This window comes from Cyprinus carpio, chromosome B14, assembly GCF_018340385.1.
Source record: "Cyprinus carpio isolate SPL01 chromosome B14, ASM1834038v1, whole genome shotgun sequence".
Classification (NCBI taxonomy): Eukaryota; Metazoa; Chordata; class Actinopteri; order Cypriniformes; family Cyprinidae; genus Cyprinus; species Cyprinus carpio.
This window is the reverse complement of record NC_056610.1, coordinates 7,112,409-7,128,277: the sequence shown is the minus strand read 5'-3', so window position 1 is coordinate 7,128,277 and position 15,869 is coordinate 7,112,409. Positions and strand designations below refer to the sequence as shown.

Sequence of the window (15,869 nt, the reverse complement as noted above, 5' to 3'; positions counted from 1 at the left end):
TACTATTGCTGACAGTCTCATAACTTCATAGAGTTCTGGAGGCTCCACCCATTTAACCTCATAAACTAGAGTTGTTCTCATGGGAGCTGTATACTGCACCCAGAAGCAGTTATTTATGGGTCGAGACCAGTTTGTGTTTTAAATATCTTCTAATTTCGGCTGCTTGTGGTGAGAAAAAAACAAACAACATTATAATGAGACATTGATGGCCAAAGGCAGTAGAGCTGCATTACAACAAATAAACAGATCACAAACTAAAAATAAAAAAAAAAATAAAAAAAAAAAAAAAAAAACAAAAAATAAAATAAAATAAAACAGATAATAAACTGAAATTCAGGACAAGATGTCAATATACAAAAATAAATAAATAAATAAAATCAGATTGTACAGATTATTCTGGAATAAAACTACAAATTAGTATCAAAGTATCATACATTTATAAATCAAAAGTATATTATTAGTACAATTATATACAGTATGCAAAGGCCATTGCTGAAATGTATAGAGCTCAGGACATAATATTCATGGGTAGTTCCACCTTTACTAAGCCAAGTGTTCCGGTTTGTCCTCCAATGACAGTAATTAATGAAAATGTTTATATTTTATCTATTTAGTTATATTAATTTTGTTTATATTTTATTTATTTATTAAGCTTTTTTAGTCACTTAGGAACCTCAAATATTTATTTTCACTTAACTCTTAATTCCAGGAAATTTCAAAATCATTTTAATTTCCAGGTGTAAATTTTCAGTGTGGTCATTAATACTCATCTGTAGGTATTAATTTAATTAAATGCAATCAGGCCCTTCAATGACTGATTCACATCTGCTTTCCGAAGTGAGGTTTCCTTGATTGTATGCTTGTTTTCAGCAGTACACACATTGTGTACGGTAACAGATAAGTCTATGGGACGCCTGTCTATAACAGTTCATCGGGGGGCGGAGGTCATCGGTCGGGTAGTGAGGTGAGGTGAGGTGAGGTGAGCTGAGTGTTTTTGTTTCTTCTGTTCTGCTCTTTTAAGCTTGAATGACTCAGCATGCATATCCTGCTGAGACTACGCACTTGCAAATCAAAGACACAGTGACGGCTAAATGAACGGTTGCCATAAATCAGAGATGAATCTATTGCATAAACTGCCATCCACCACAGGGAACAGAATAAAAGTACAGGTTAGAACATTCACCTTGATGTGCACTTTCAATCACAACAGGAGTTAGAACAGGAGGGCTGTGCAAGTTTATTGTGTATGTACAATTGTGGGTTCCTTAGGAAGTAAAGCTGAAGAGTAAGTAATCTGGTGCAAAGGGAAAACATATTGGTTTCAGCTTTTTTGAACATTATTCTTCTACTCATATTAAAGCTAAACTCATTAACAGCAACTAGCATAAAGTGTCATTGAACCCCACCTTAGATGATTGTTTACTAAAGGTGTTTACTTAAGATTATGAGATGCACTAAATATGTATGCATTGTATAAAAAACTGAGAAAATCTCAATTTCCATATAGGACGAGACGTGTTGAAATGTGAAAATAAAATGTAAATTAAAAGAAAAAAAGTTTACAGTTATTGTTAGCATAATTTAGTTTTGTAATGCAATGACAAGGACAATCTTGTCTTAGATTTCTGAGCAAAACATACTTTGATATAGTCACATTCTCATTTAAAATGGAAAAAAAAATGTCAAGTGACAGTTTTATAGTTTCAAAAAGTGATTTTAAACTGAAGGTTGTAACAGCTTTCATATCACAAGACACTTTTTATTCCTGCCAACAGATTTGGTAGATGCTGTATGTAATGAGTACTCAAACTACAGGCATGGTACATAACTGAAAGTGTTGAAGTTTAAATGACAGCTGAAATAAGGCCTATTTGCATTCAATTTATTTTTATTAATAAATAATGAGATCAAAAAACAAAACAAAGCAAAAATGTTAATATGACATTTTTATGAACAAAACAATTTACATTTATATATGAAATTATACCAACTAAATGCATAACGCCTTCAGTGTTGTGTGTCTTTATGAGTCTTGTTCATAACTCATGAATATTTCCTTTCTTTTCAACCCACAGTCTCAGCATCTGGTATCTATATCGAGACTGAAACACACACATACTGAGATACTGAGTTTGCTTAAATTTCTGTGCGACTAAACAGCGCCACCGCCTGTAAGCATTTCACGATCTCTGTGTGTTTGAGGTTTTTGAATTCAGAATAAGGAAATAAGTATCTATGCTGTCTTGTATATCCTGTTTTATCCCTTAATAAATAATTGTGAAATTTGAAGACAAAAATAATGAGAATTCCTACAACTGTCATATAGTCAAATGACAATGCAAAATAAAATAAAATAATGAAGTGGGAAAGATTAGGCCGGGTATGTGTGAACTTTAATGCATATAATTTAAAACTGAGAAGTTGACAATGTGTATGTCAACTAATGATATAGTTAAGATTAGGTAATTTAATTTTGCAGGTCCTCAAAACAGAATGACGTCGGTGTTTGATCACGTGATAGCATTATTCATTAGGCTCGTTTGAGATTACCAAAATCTGCTCAGAACCGATCACCGGTGATCACCGCGAGATGGATGCCGGTTTCGAAAAGTTCGACTTGCTCTGATGTCACGCTGAAGTGTACCAAAAAAACTCTAGCAACGGCGAGGCGGCTGTGTCGGATTGTACAGTCGAGCGCAGTTTCATATCAACAGCATGAAGGGAAACGTCTGGCTGACGACACAGTTTAACTTCTTTAATGTTTTATTATTATTATTATTATTATTATTATTATTATTATTATTATTATTATTATTATTATTAAATCGTTGGACCGCCTTTAGCTTTGATTATGGCACGCATTCGCTGTGGCATCAAATAAATAAATAAATAAATAAATGTCACACACTCTAATATTTCGTTGGACCGCCTTTAGCTTTGATTATGGCACGCATTCGCTGTGGCATCATTTCGATAAGCTTCTGCAATGTCACAACATTTATTCTCGTCCAGGGTTGCATTAATTTTTCGCCAGGATCTTGTATTGATGATGGGAGAGTCAGACCGTTGCGCAAAGTCTTCTCCAGCACATCGCAAAGATTCTCATTGGGGTAAAGGTCTGACTCTGGACTCTGTGGTGGCCAATCCATGTGTGAAAATGATGTTGCATGCTCACTGAACCACTCTTTCACAATATGAGTCCGATAAATCCTGGCATTGTCATCTTGGAATATGCCCGTGCCATCAGGGAAGAAAAAAAAAAAATTGATGGAATAACCTGGTCATTCAGTATATTCAGATAGTCAGCTAACCTCATTCTTTGGGCACATAACATAATCATCCATGCAGTAATTATCCAATGGAAGGATCTTAAATATTTGCTTAGTTAAATCCAGGTGGTGATTTTTTTTTTTTTTTTTGATTAATAATAAAATATTATTATTATTATTATTATTATTATTATTATTATTATTATCTGATTTCATGTGATTATGTGTTTAAAATATTCATGAATATTCCCAAACTTTATAACAGTGCGATCTCTGTGTGAGATATGTGATTATTAAATAATTAATTAATTTGTTATAAAATCTAACATACAAATAAAAAAAAAAATAAATAAAAATAAAAACAAAAATAAAAATAATAATAATATTCATAAATCCAAAAATAAAAATACATGTCCAGGCTCAGCCTCACTCTACATCTGGCATGGAGGTGTGTGAACTGTTTGGTGTGAGGCGCAGGAGATTAACATGTAATTCCTGCCTGACTCACTGCGCGTCGCTGCTCTGCTCCATCTGCTCTCTGCTCCTCTATTCAAAAGTGGAACAGCAAGGATATATGGCCAGAAATATTGCTTAAGTATTTTAACAACATAATGCAAAACACGGTGACACGGCCGGCCCTGTGAGTTAAAACAGCACTAAACCTAAAAGAATAACTTCAACAAATGTGCCCTGTCTACAGAGGCATAGCAATAGTTCAGGCAAGACAGGCAATTGCCTGGGGCTCCGCATTTTGAGGGGGGCCCCGACAGCTGACCATTTGAACAATCGGAAATGTCATTATTAATATGACATGGATCAATATATCTGGATCCCCCCTAGGGGGACCCCTCTCGCGTTACGCTGGATGTGCTTGCTTTTTTCCTCGTGATGCCTCGGCCGCCGTTTTCAAACTGGCACAGCGCTTACTCCTACTTTGCTAATTTAAACATGAACAGACTCTGCCTGTCTATTCGATTTACTCTCGGAGTGGGAATCGTTTCTGCCCTTCCACAAGACCTGACTCTTAAAAAATCAGTAAGCAGATCTGTTTCAGGTAAAACGTCTTTTTCATAGTTTGTTGTATTGTTTCATAGTTTCATATTGTGTAGTAGGCTTATTATGTGCGTTTTCCATTGCATTTGAAATGCTGCAAGCTATTCATTAATAATTGGCTTGTTGCTCTTATTAAAGAGTTGTTCCAATAACTTTTTTCTTCCTCACCTGAGCAAAATTGGATTAATCCACTAGACAGTTAATTTCACTTCAATCATAAAATGGCTGTTAGGGTAGGAACGATGGAAGACCAGGGCGGGATGCAGTTAACAGTCTTTAATGAATAAAGTAAATTGTCTCCACTGAATAATTAGAACACAAATCACAGGCATTAATCAGAGCCAGAACAGAAACTGCCAGACGACTGAATCTAAGAAAATCTGCATAAACTTCCACGAGGACAGAGGCAGGGACCCCGAGATGCATTCAGCCCAGTCAGAAAATAGTGAAGACAGCAGACAGGGTGAACAGCCAAGGGCTGGCGCTGAACAGGTACTCTGCAAACAGGCACAGCTGGATAATACACAGTCCAATGGCAGTATAACTCACAGCAGAAATTATGATTTCACTTTCCACGGACAGGACAGGACAGGACAGGACAGGACAGGACTAGAGAACAGACGTTTCTCACGAGAGGTCATTGAATAATCCAACATCAAGACAGGGCTAGGAAGAGGGAATAAGAAGCAGAGACAATCAAGAGGAAAAAAGGGGACAGGTGAGGAGAAGGGAACGAAAGGGGAAACAGCTGAAAGAGATAATGAGCGGGTAGGAGTGGATGTTGTGTGCGTCATTGTGTGAGTGAGTGTGCGAGTGAGTGTGTGACCACAAGAGGGAGACAGAGAAAGAGGAGAAGAAACCAGAATCATGACAATGGCATTTCTATTTGAGAGAGTGGCGCGTGTCGCTGTCCATGGTCCGGCACACTGAATCATTATTTTATTATAATGCAGCTCTAAACCGTCGTGCCAGTATTCCATTACTGGCATTTGTGTTCTTGAGCATTTACAGTCGTTTTGTGAAGTCATTAAGTGAAAGTAATTTTCTTTATCCTGTCAAAGAAGTTGATATTTCTTTAATTTAACTGGCACATCGTTATAAAACGTCCAGTTACTCATTTTCTGATGGTGTTCTGATCGTTTATTTTCTGATTGTACTTCTGTCTCAGTCTTCAGATTTAATGCACATTTACATTTACAGATGAGTTGTGACATGAAATTAAAGGGTTTTGTGCTTGTTCTAAAGAGATTAAATTGTTTGAAGTTTCAGCCATTCCCAGCGCATATCTCCCTCCAAGTTATGCAGTAGTCTGTGTTGTGGATGATCCTGGATGGACTGATGAGAACAAGAGTGATTCGTTCCAGTAAGGTTATTGATTTTTTATTTATTTACTTTTAACATAATAAGTGCAATGGTCTAAATTTGAAAAGGTGCATTTTTTTTTCTTTAAGAAAATGCATTAATTGCTTTTGTTTTTGTACAGAAAACGACGTATAATATATACCTTGAACATCCATGGAACCTTTCAAATGCAGAAAAAGTTCTTTGTAGTCAAAAAAAAAAAAAAAAAAAAAAAAAAAAAAAAAAGGTTCTTTACATTTTTTAAATATACTTCTAAATGGTTCTTTTAGGAATTGTTCACTGAAAGGTTCTCTGGGGAACGAGAAATGTTTCTTCTATGCCAAATCCAGTTGAAGTCCCTGTCTCGTTTTGCCTTATGTCTATAGCAAAATGTATGCACATTTAACAGTTTTAATAGTTGAAGTTTTTGTATTCCTCTCCTCGATGTTGTTATATTGAATACTTTTAGGATTTTAAATTCTCAGATCATTAGATTTCACTTCAGCACAACACTTCAGAAATAAATGACTTTTAATAGAAAGTCTGTCTCTGGACAGTTGAGGTTTTGCTTTTTAACTATCTAGCACTTTAATTAGCCATTTTGTTGTTTTTATATCTATGTCACAGAATCCAGAGTTTTCCTCCACTGTATATCGTTAAAGTTATGAATGTTATGCAGTTTCTCAGTTTAACTCACAGTGTCGCTGTTCACCAGTAAAATCATTTTGTTTAATTTTGTATTTCATACTCCACCCCGTTCCTGATGTCATGTTTAGGGCTTCTAGCTCACATCGTAGCAAATACGTAGACACTGAGTGTCTCCAATCTTTTTTTTTTTTACCATCTAGTTTTCTAATTATTATTCAGACAAATGTTTTCTTTTACATGTTGATTTTATAACAAGTATTTTTCGTTGTATTTTTTTCACCCCGATACGGATTTTGAGAGTCATCGGTCTTGCTGGTGAGATGTTTTGTCTTTTGTTCTTCGTGCTGATGTCGCACACCGCTTATGGAGACGTGAGCTATTCTGTTCCGGAGGAGATGAAACGCGGATCTGTGATTGGAAATATCGTAAAGGATCTCGGGCTCGATGTGAACAGACTGTCATCTCGTAAGGCTCGAATTGATACTGAAGGTAACAGAAAACGTTACTGTGACATTAATCTGAATACTGGAGAACTGATCGTTGCGGAGAGAATCGACAGAGAGGGACTATGCAATGAAAGAATTTCCTGTGCTCTCAATTTCGAATTAGTTCTAGAACACCCATTGGCGATGTATCGTGTGACATTACAAATGCAAGATATTAATGACAACACGCCAGCATTTCCTAAAGATTTAATAAAGCTTGAGATAAGTGAGAATGCTGTGAAAGGCGCTCGGTTCCGCGTGAATGAGGCGCATGATGCAGACATAGGAAATAATGGAGTACAAAGCTATTCCATTGAAAAGAATGACCATTTTCTTTTGTCTGTAAGTACAAAGGCGGATGGTGGCAAAAATATTGAGTTAGTTTTAGAAAGAGAGTTGGACCGTGAGCAACAAAAACAACTGACATTAATTCTCACCGCGGTAGACGGCGGGACTCCACCGAGATCAGGTACTGTAGCTATACACGTCACTGTGTTGGATGCTAATGATAATGCTCCAGTCTTTAGTCAGGCCGTCTATAAAGTCAGTCTGCCTGAAAATTCTCCTCTAGATACTGTAGTGGTGACAGTGAGCGCTACTGATGCTGACGAGGGACAAAATGGAGAAGTGACATATGAATTTAGTCGTATTTCCGAAAATGCGAAAGAATTATTTAATCTGAACGAGAAAAGTGGAGAGATTAAAGTTAAAGGCCCAATTGATTTTGAGGAGGAAGTAAAATATGAGATGCTTATTGAGGGAAAGGATGGCTCTGGACTTTCTTCAGACACTAAAATAATTATAGAAATTACAGATGTTAATGACAATGCCCCAATTATAGTGATTAAGTCTTTAAACAGCAATGTTCCTGAGAATGCTTTACCCGGTACAGAGGTTGGCATCATTAATGTGCAGGACAGAGACTCTGAGAATAACGGACAGGTGCGCTGCTCAATTCAGCAAAACGTCCCATTTAAACTCGTACCTTCAATCAAAAAATACTATTCTCTGGTGACCACAGGTGAATTAGACCGCGAGTTGCTCTCTGATTATAATATTGCAATTACTGCTACTGATGAGGGCTCTCCGCCTTTATCTTCCACTAAGAATATTTACCTGACTGTAGCTGACGTGAATGATAATCCACCTGTATTTCAGGAGCAGAGTTACAGAGCTCATGTGAAAGAAAATAATAAACCGGGCTCCTCTATTTGTTCAGTATCAGCTACAGACCCGGACTGGAGACAGAATGGCACTGTAGTTTATTCTCTGTTGTCCTCTGATGCTAATGGCGCACCGGTGTCCTCCTTCCTATCCATTAACGGAGACACCGGGGTCATTCATGCTGTGAGGTCGTTTGATTACGAGCAGTTGAAAAGTTTCAAAGTGCTCGTCTTAGCCAGAGACAACGGTTCTCCTCCTCTGAGCAGTAACGTGACCGTAAGTGTCTTCGTAACGGATGAGAATGACAACTCCCCTCAGATATTATACCCCTCTCCGGAAGGAAACTCCTTCATGACCGAGATGATACCCAAAGCTGCACAGGCGCGCTCTCTGGTCTCCAAGGTGATCGCCGTGGACGCGGATTCTGGCCAGAACGCGTGGCTTTCGTATCACATTATTAAAGCGACAGATCCGGGACTTTTCACTATCGGTGTTCACAGCGGAGAAATCAGGACGCAGCGGGACATTTCCGAATCTGACAGCATGAAACAGAACCTTATTGTGTCCGTGAGAGATAACGGACAGCCCTCTCTCTCAGCCACGTGCGCTCTGTATTTACTTATATCAGATAACTTGGCTGAAGTTCCAGAACTGAAAGACATGTCTCGCAACGAGAGCAACTCCAAACTGACGTTTTATTTGATCATCGCGCTGGTGTCCGTTTCCACTTTCTTCCTGACCTTCATCATCATCATCCTGGCCGTGAGGTTTTGTCGCAGGAGAAAGCCCAGACTGTTGTTTGATGGAGCTGTAGCCATTCCCAGCGCTTATCTTCCTCCAAATTACGCAGAGGTGGAGGGTGCGGGAACTCTCCGCAGCACTTACAATTATGACGCATACCTGACCACGGGCTCGCGCACTAGTGACTTCAAGTTCGTCAGATCTTATAATGAGGGCACATTGACTACTGACCTGACTCTGAAAAAGACTCAGTCCGTTGTGGATGATCTTGGAGGGCTTGATGCGGAAATGCTCGATTCGTTTCAGTTAGGAATGAGCCTTTCTTTAATATAATTTATTTTATTTTATTTCATTTTATTTAAAACTTATTTTTTCAAAACGTATCTGTGTTTTATGTTGACTGTCTTTTTATAACTGCAGACACATTGACAATTTTAAAGGACAGTTTGAAATCGGAAAAGTAGCTGCATTAAATGCACTTTTTTCTGGTATGTATGAGGAGTCATTAGGCTTGTTTCACTAATAAATGCAATTATTTGTTTATTTCTAATATTGTGAATTTGAATAGCCTTTTAGGGGACAAAGACATATGTGCCTCTTGTAAAGCTTATTTTACCGTCTTGTCTAATACCGGGTTGTGTCCTCATAGATTGTGCTGTTTGTAATGAAGTTTGTCTTAAAACTTTGGCATTTTAGGGAGTTTTGTGTTTGTCTCTTCGACGTTTCCTTAATGTGAAATAAGCTTTTTAAGGGAATTCAGTTGTAATGTTGGTAATATTCTGTTTAGCAAATTATTTTAATCACCCTCTTAGTCAAACTGGAAAGGTCATTTGTGTGTGTGTGTGTGTGTGTGTGTGTGTGTGTGTGTGTGTGTGTGTGTGTGTGTGTGCGTTTGTTTCTGTGGATTGTGGGGACATTCCATAGGCTTCTATTACTTTTATACTGACCAAACGATATTTTCTTTCCCTGAACCCTAAACATACCCCTTACATAAAACCAATTTGCATTGTTACACTTTTAGATAAACATCATTTACTACACTGAAAAAATAAAAAAAATAAAAAGTTTTTAAGGTAAGTGGTTGCAAACAATTTATTTTAGCTACATTTGATAATAATAATAATAATAATAATAATAATAATAATAATAATAATAATAATAAGTACACACACACATACACACACAAACACACAAGTTTGTTGTTTCTCACTTAATCCTTTAGGACAGGGGTGCCCAACCCTGCTCCTGGCGATCGACTGTCCTGCAAAGTTCAGCTCCAACCCTAATCAAACACACCCTGAAGCAACTAATTAAGGTCTTCAGGCTCACTTAAATTAAAGGCAGGTGTGTTTGATTAGGGTTGAAGCTAAACAATGCAGGACAGTCGATCGCCAGGAGCAGGGTTGGGCACCCCTGCTTTAGGAAATATCAATGCTATGCAGTTTCGTATTTCAACTCAATGTGTCGCTGTTCACCTGCAAAAGCATGTGTGTCTTTAGTACACATCTCTCCACCCTGCTTGTGATGTCATTCACATGATTTCAAGCTGGTTTTGTGATAAAGAATCCTCGACGTTGACTGACTGTCTATACCTTACTTTGTTCAATTTTTCTGTGTATAGTTTTAAGCGTATGTTTGCTTCACATGTGCATTGTTATGTTTCTGGATTTGATTTCTGCTTAACATCTGAAGCATTACAAATGTTCGGCGTCACTAGTGAGATGTTTGGTCTTTTGTTCTTCGTGCTGATGGCGCACACCGCTTATGGAGACGTGAGCTATTCTTTCCCGGAGGAGATGAAACGCGGATCTGTGATTGGAAATATAGCAAAGGATCTCGGGCTCGATGTAAAAAGAATGCTCACTGGGAAGGCCCGCTTTGATACTGAAGGTAACAGAAAACGATACTGTGACATTAATCTGAATACTGGAGAGCTGACCGTAGCGGAGAGAATCGACAGAGAAGAGATTTGTGAAAAGAAATCTTCATGTGTCATAAACCAGGAGCTTGTGCTAGAAAATCCTTTAGGTTTGCATCGCGTCATTTTCAATATTGAGGACATAAATGATAATTCACCACAGTTTAAACAAAGTGTTATCAAATTTGAAATACAGGAATCGGCACTTAAAGGTTCTCGTTACTTATTAGATGAGGCTCATGATGCAGATATTAGTAGGAATGCAGTGCAGTCATACATGTTGCAAGAAAACGAACATTTTCTTCTTAGTGTACTAACGCGTGCAAATGGAAGAAAATATGGAGAGCTAGTTCTTAACAAAGAATTGGATCGCGAGCAGCAGAAAGAGGTAACATTAATTCTCACTGCGGTAGACGGCGGGACTCCGCCGAGATCAGGTACTGTAGCCATACACGTCACTGTACTGGATGCTAATGATAATGCTCCAGTCTTTAGTCAGGCCGTCTATAAAGTCAGTCTGCCTGAAAATTCTCCTCTAGATACTGTAGTGGTGACAGTGAGCGCTACTGATGCTGACGAGGGACAAAACGGAGAAGTGACATATGAATTTGGCCATTTATCCGAACGGCTTTTGGAAATATTTAATCTTAATTCCTTATCTGGAGAAATTAAACTAACAGGGCTGATTGATTATGAGGATGCGAGTTCAATTGAACTGCCAATTCAAGCCAAAGATGGTCAAGGGTTAGCCAATCATTGTTCTGTATTAATAGATGTTATTGATGTCAACGATAACGCTCCTATAGTAATACTTAAATACGTGAACATTCCTATTCCAGAGAATGTGTTAACCGGTACAGAGGTTGGCGTCATTAATGTGCAGGACAGAGACTCTGAGAATAACGGAAAGGTGCGCTGCTCCATTCAGCAAAACGTCCCGTTTAAACTCGTACCTTCAATCAAGAAATATTATTCTCTGGTGACCACAGGTGAATTAGACCGCGAGCTGCTCTCTGATTATAATATTACAATTACTGCTACTGATGAGGGCTCTCCGCCTTTATCTTCCACTAAGAATATTCACTTGACTGTAGCTGACGTGAATGATAATCCACCTGTTTTTCAGGAGCAGAGTTACAGAGCTCATGTGCAAGAAAATAACAAACCGGGCTCCTCTATTTGTTCAGTATCAGCAACAGACCCGGACTGGAGACAGAATGGCACTGTAGTTTATTCTCTGTTGTCCTCTGATCTCAATGGCGCACCGGTGTCCTCCTTTCTATCCATTAACGGAGACACCGGAGTCATTCATGCCGTAAGGTCGTTTGATTACGAACAGCTGAAAAATTTAAAGTGCTCGTGTTAGCCAGAGACAACGGTTCTCCTCCTCTGAGCAGTAACGTGACCGTGAGTGTCTTCATAACGGATGAGAATGACAACTCCCCTCAGATATTATACCCCTCTCAGGAAGGAAACTCCTTCATGACCGAGATGGTACCCAAAGCCGCGCAGGCGCGCTCCCTGGTCTCCAAGGTGATCGCGGTGGACGCAGATTCTGGCCAGAATGCGTGGCTCTCGTATCACATTATTAAAGCGACAGATCCGGGACTTTTCACTATCGGTGTCCACAGCGGAGAGATCAGGATGCAGCGGGACATTTCTGAATCTGACAGCATGAAACAGAACCTCATTGTGTCCGTGAGAGATAACGGACAGCCCTCTCTCTCAGCCACGTGCGCATTGTATTTACTTATATCAGATAACTTGGCTGAAGTTCCAGAACTGAAAGACATGTCTCGTGACGAGAACAGCTCCAAACTGACGTTTTATTTGATCATCGCGCTGGTGTCCGTTTCCACTTTCTTCCTGACCTTCATAATCATCATCTTGGCCGTTAGGTTTTGTCGCAGGAGAAAGCCCAGACTGTTGTTTGATGGAGCTGTAGCCATTCCCAGCGCGTATCTGCCTCCAAATTACGCAGAGGTGGAGGGCGCGGGAACTCTCCGCAGCACTTACAATTATGACGCATACTTGACCACGGGCTCGCGCACTAGTGACTTCAAGTTCGTCAGATCTTATAATGAGGGTACACTGACTGCTGACCTGACTCTGAAAAAGACTCAATCCGCTGTGGAAGATCTTGAAGGACTCGATGCGGAAATTAACGATTCGTTTCAGGTAGGACTTAGTATTTCTTTAAAACTAATTGGGTGGATTTGATTTGTTTAAATGTAATATCTGTGTTTTCAACTGACTGCTTTCTTTAGCAAGATTTATTTTTCTTTTCTTTTCTTTTTTTCTTATTTCTTATTTTCTATTTCACGTGGCTCTTTCAAATGCTTGGTTGTAGACACATGAACATGGTCATTTTGGAGTTAGAACATATTGATGGTGATTTTTTTTTTTTTTTTTTTATTATTTTTTTTTATTCTTTATCTGGTCATGTATGTAGTAGTTCTTTTTTGCCACTCTTTTTGACTCATTTTGAAGTCAAGCTTTACAAGTAGTTTGTTAGTGATCTTTTAAAGATTTCAAGTACTTCCGTCTCATTTTGTTGACGAATCCTTTAGTTAAAACGTCATCAGTCATCAGTATATGTGTCCTTATAGAGTCTGCCATTTGTAACTGTCTGTGATAAAATATTGCTATTTAAATACTTTTACTCTTGTCTTTGTCATTTTTCTTTCCAGTCAGTTTAGAATGATAATTAAGTGCATATGTTGGTAACGTTCCCTTGAGAGAAATATTTTAAACGTACTTTTAATCTGATTGGAAATAGCGTAGCACGGGTTTCCCGTGTTGCTGTCCATGGTGCTGCAATGCTATGTACTACTGGTTTTGGGTATTTTGTGTGTATAGCACTCTATCTCTCTATATTTGTTTGTTTGATGGATTTTAATAACATACATAGTGTGGTCTTTATCTCTCGCACTTAAATGAATAGTTCACCCCCCCCCCCCCAAACAAACGAACAAAAAATAATAATAACAATAATAATAAATATATATATATAATATATATTATATATATATATATATATATATATATATATATATATATATATATATATATATATATATCATCATTTACTCACCCTCGTGTCGTTCCAAACCTGTATGATTTTCTTTCTTATGTAGGCAAGATTGAATATATATTTTAAGATTTAAGAATGCTGGTAATCAAAGAGTTGAGGACCCCATTGACTTCCGTGATATTTCTTTCCCTACTATGCAAGTCAGTGAGGATCAACGACTGTTTGGCACTTCAGAATTCTTCAAAATATCTTGTCTTGTGTTCAACATAAGACAGAAAAGTATAAAGGTTTGGAACACATGAGGGTGAGTAAATGACAAAATTTTCATTATTGGGTGAATTAATCCTTTAAGAGGATGTTGCTGCTGGCATTAGTTTTGCTACACAGTTGCATAACAATAAAATTATTTGCTAATTATACAACACGCGTTCTTTGTGTGTAATAACATTCAATTCTGTCGGATAGAATGTCATGCAGTTTCTTATTTTAACTCATAGGGTCGCTGTTCACCTGCAAAAAAAATGTGTGTCTTTAATACACATTTCTCCGCCCCGTTCATGATGTCCATACACAGGGCTTCAAACTCCTATCGTTGAAGAAAATCGTCGACAGTGACTGATCGTCTAATAGTGTACTCCTTTCGATTTTTCTTAATTTAATTTTGCATTTGTCGTTTTTTTGTTGCATTTCTTTTCTGCCTAATATCTGAAGAATTCCAAAGATTCCGCGTTGCTTGAGAGATGTTTAATCTTTTGTTCTTCGTGCTGATGGCGCACACCGCTTATGGAGACGTGAGCTATTCTTTTCCGGAGGAGATGAAACGCGGATCTGTGATTGGAAATATAGCAAAGGATCTCGGACTCGATTTGAACAGACTGTCATTTCGTAAGACTCGAATTGATACTGAAGGTAACAGAAAACGATACTGTGACATTAATCTGAATACTGGAGAACTGATCGTAGCGGAGAGAATCGACAGAGAGGGACTTTGTGGAAAGAAAGCTTCATGTGTCATAAACCAGGAGCTTGTCCTTGAAAATCCTCTAGAACTGCATCGCTTCCTTCTAAATATTGAAGACATAAACGATAATTCACCACAGTTCACAGAGAGTGTCGTTAAATTCGAATTACGAGAATCAGCAGACAAAGGATCTCGCTACTTATTAGATGAGGCCCATGATGCCGATATTGGTCGGAATTCTGTGCAAACATATACGCTTCAAGATAGTGAACACTTTATTCTTAATGTACTAACCAGGGAAAATGGAAGAAAATATGGCGAGCTCGTGCTGAATATAAAGTTGGATCGTGAGAAGCAGAAAGAGGTAACATTAATTCTCACTGCGGTAGACGGCGGGACTCCGCCGAGATCAGGTACTGTAGCCATACACGTCACTGTACTGGATGCTAATGATAATGCTCCAGTCTTTAGTCAGGCCGTCTATAAAGTCAGTCTGCCTGAAAATTCTCCTCTAGATACTGTAGTGGTGACAGTGAGCGCTACTGATGCTGACGAGGGACAAAATGGGGAAGTGACATATGCATTTAGTCATTTATCTGAAATTGTCCGGCAATTGTTTTTCCTTGATACAGTGTCTGGAGAGATAAAACTAAAGGGACTTGTGGATTTTGAGGAGGAAAGTTCAATAGAACTGCCGATTCAAGCTAAAGATGGTCAGGGGCTAGCCAGCCATTGCACAGTAATAATAGATGTTATTGATATCAATGATAACTCCCCTATAATAGTGATTAATTCCCTTAATAGTCCCGTTCCTGAGAATGTGTTACCCGGTACAGAGGTTGGCATCATTAATGTGCAGGACAGAGACTCTGAGAATAACGGACAGGTGCGCTGCTCCATTCAGCAAAACGTCCCGTTTAAACTCGTACCTTCAATCAAGAAATATTATTCTCTGTTGACCACAGGTTAATTAGACCGCGAGCTGCTCTCTGATTATAATTTTACAATTACTGCTACTGATGAGGGCTCTCCGCCTTTATCTTCCACTAAGAATATTTACCTGACTGTAGCTGACGTGAATGATAATCCACCTGTATTTCAGGAGCTGAGTTACAGAGCTCATGTGCAAGAAAATAACAAACCTGGCTTCTCCATTTGTTCAGTATCAGCTACAGACCCGGACTGGAGACAGAATGGCACTGTAGTTTATTCTTTGTTTTCCTCTGATCTCAATGGCCCACCGGTGTCCTCCTTC

The 15,869-nt window shown here is 38.4% G+C and overlaps 2 protein-coding genes across 3 annotated transcripts in view; both read left to right on the top strand.

The window, feature by feature from the left end:
* The first annotated feature begins 6,465 nt into the window (after nt 1-6,465).
* The window catches only part of LOC109079679 (protocadherin gamma-A11-like), a 159,243-nt gene continuing 149,839 nt past the window's right edge, over nt 6,466-15,869 (top strand). The window contains exon 1 of one of the 2 annotated variants that reach the window (XM_042737884.1): nt 6,466-9,007. In XM_042737884.1, the coding sequence (XP_042593818.1) occupies nt 6,632-9,007 (2,376 nt within the window). In that variant the 5' untranslated portion in view covers nt 6,466-6,631. Of the gene's footprint in view, nt 9,008-14,253; nt 14,979-15,869 lie in introns of those variants that run through there. The other variant, XM_042737885.1, reaches the window with a different exon arrangement.
* On the top strand, nt 10,177-12,120 carry LOC122139593 (protocadherin gamma-A10-like). The gene has a single exon (XM_042737900.1). It carries the CDS (start codon nt 10,237-10,239, stop codon nt 11,983-11,985), a length of 1,749 nt encoding a protein of 582 aa, XP_042593834.1. The 5' UTR covers nt 10,177-10,236; the 3' UTR covers nt 11,986-12,120.

Bases quoted from the DNA above. Each gene is read 5' to 3' on its own strand.
- LOC122139593 (XM_042737900.1), top strand. From the start codon at position 10,237: ATGATTTCAAGCTGGTTTTGTGATAAAGAATCCTCGACGTTGACTGAC.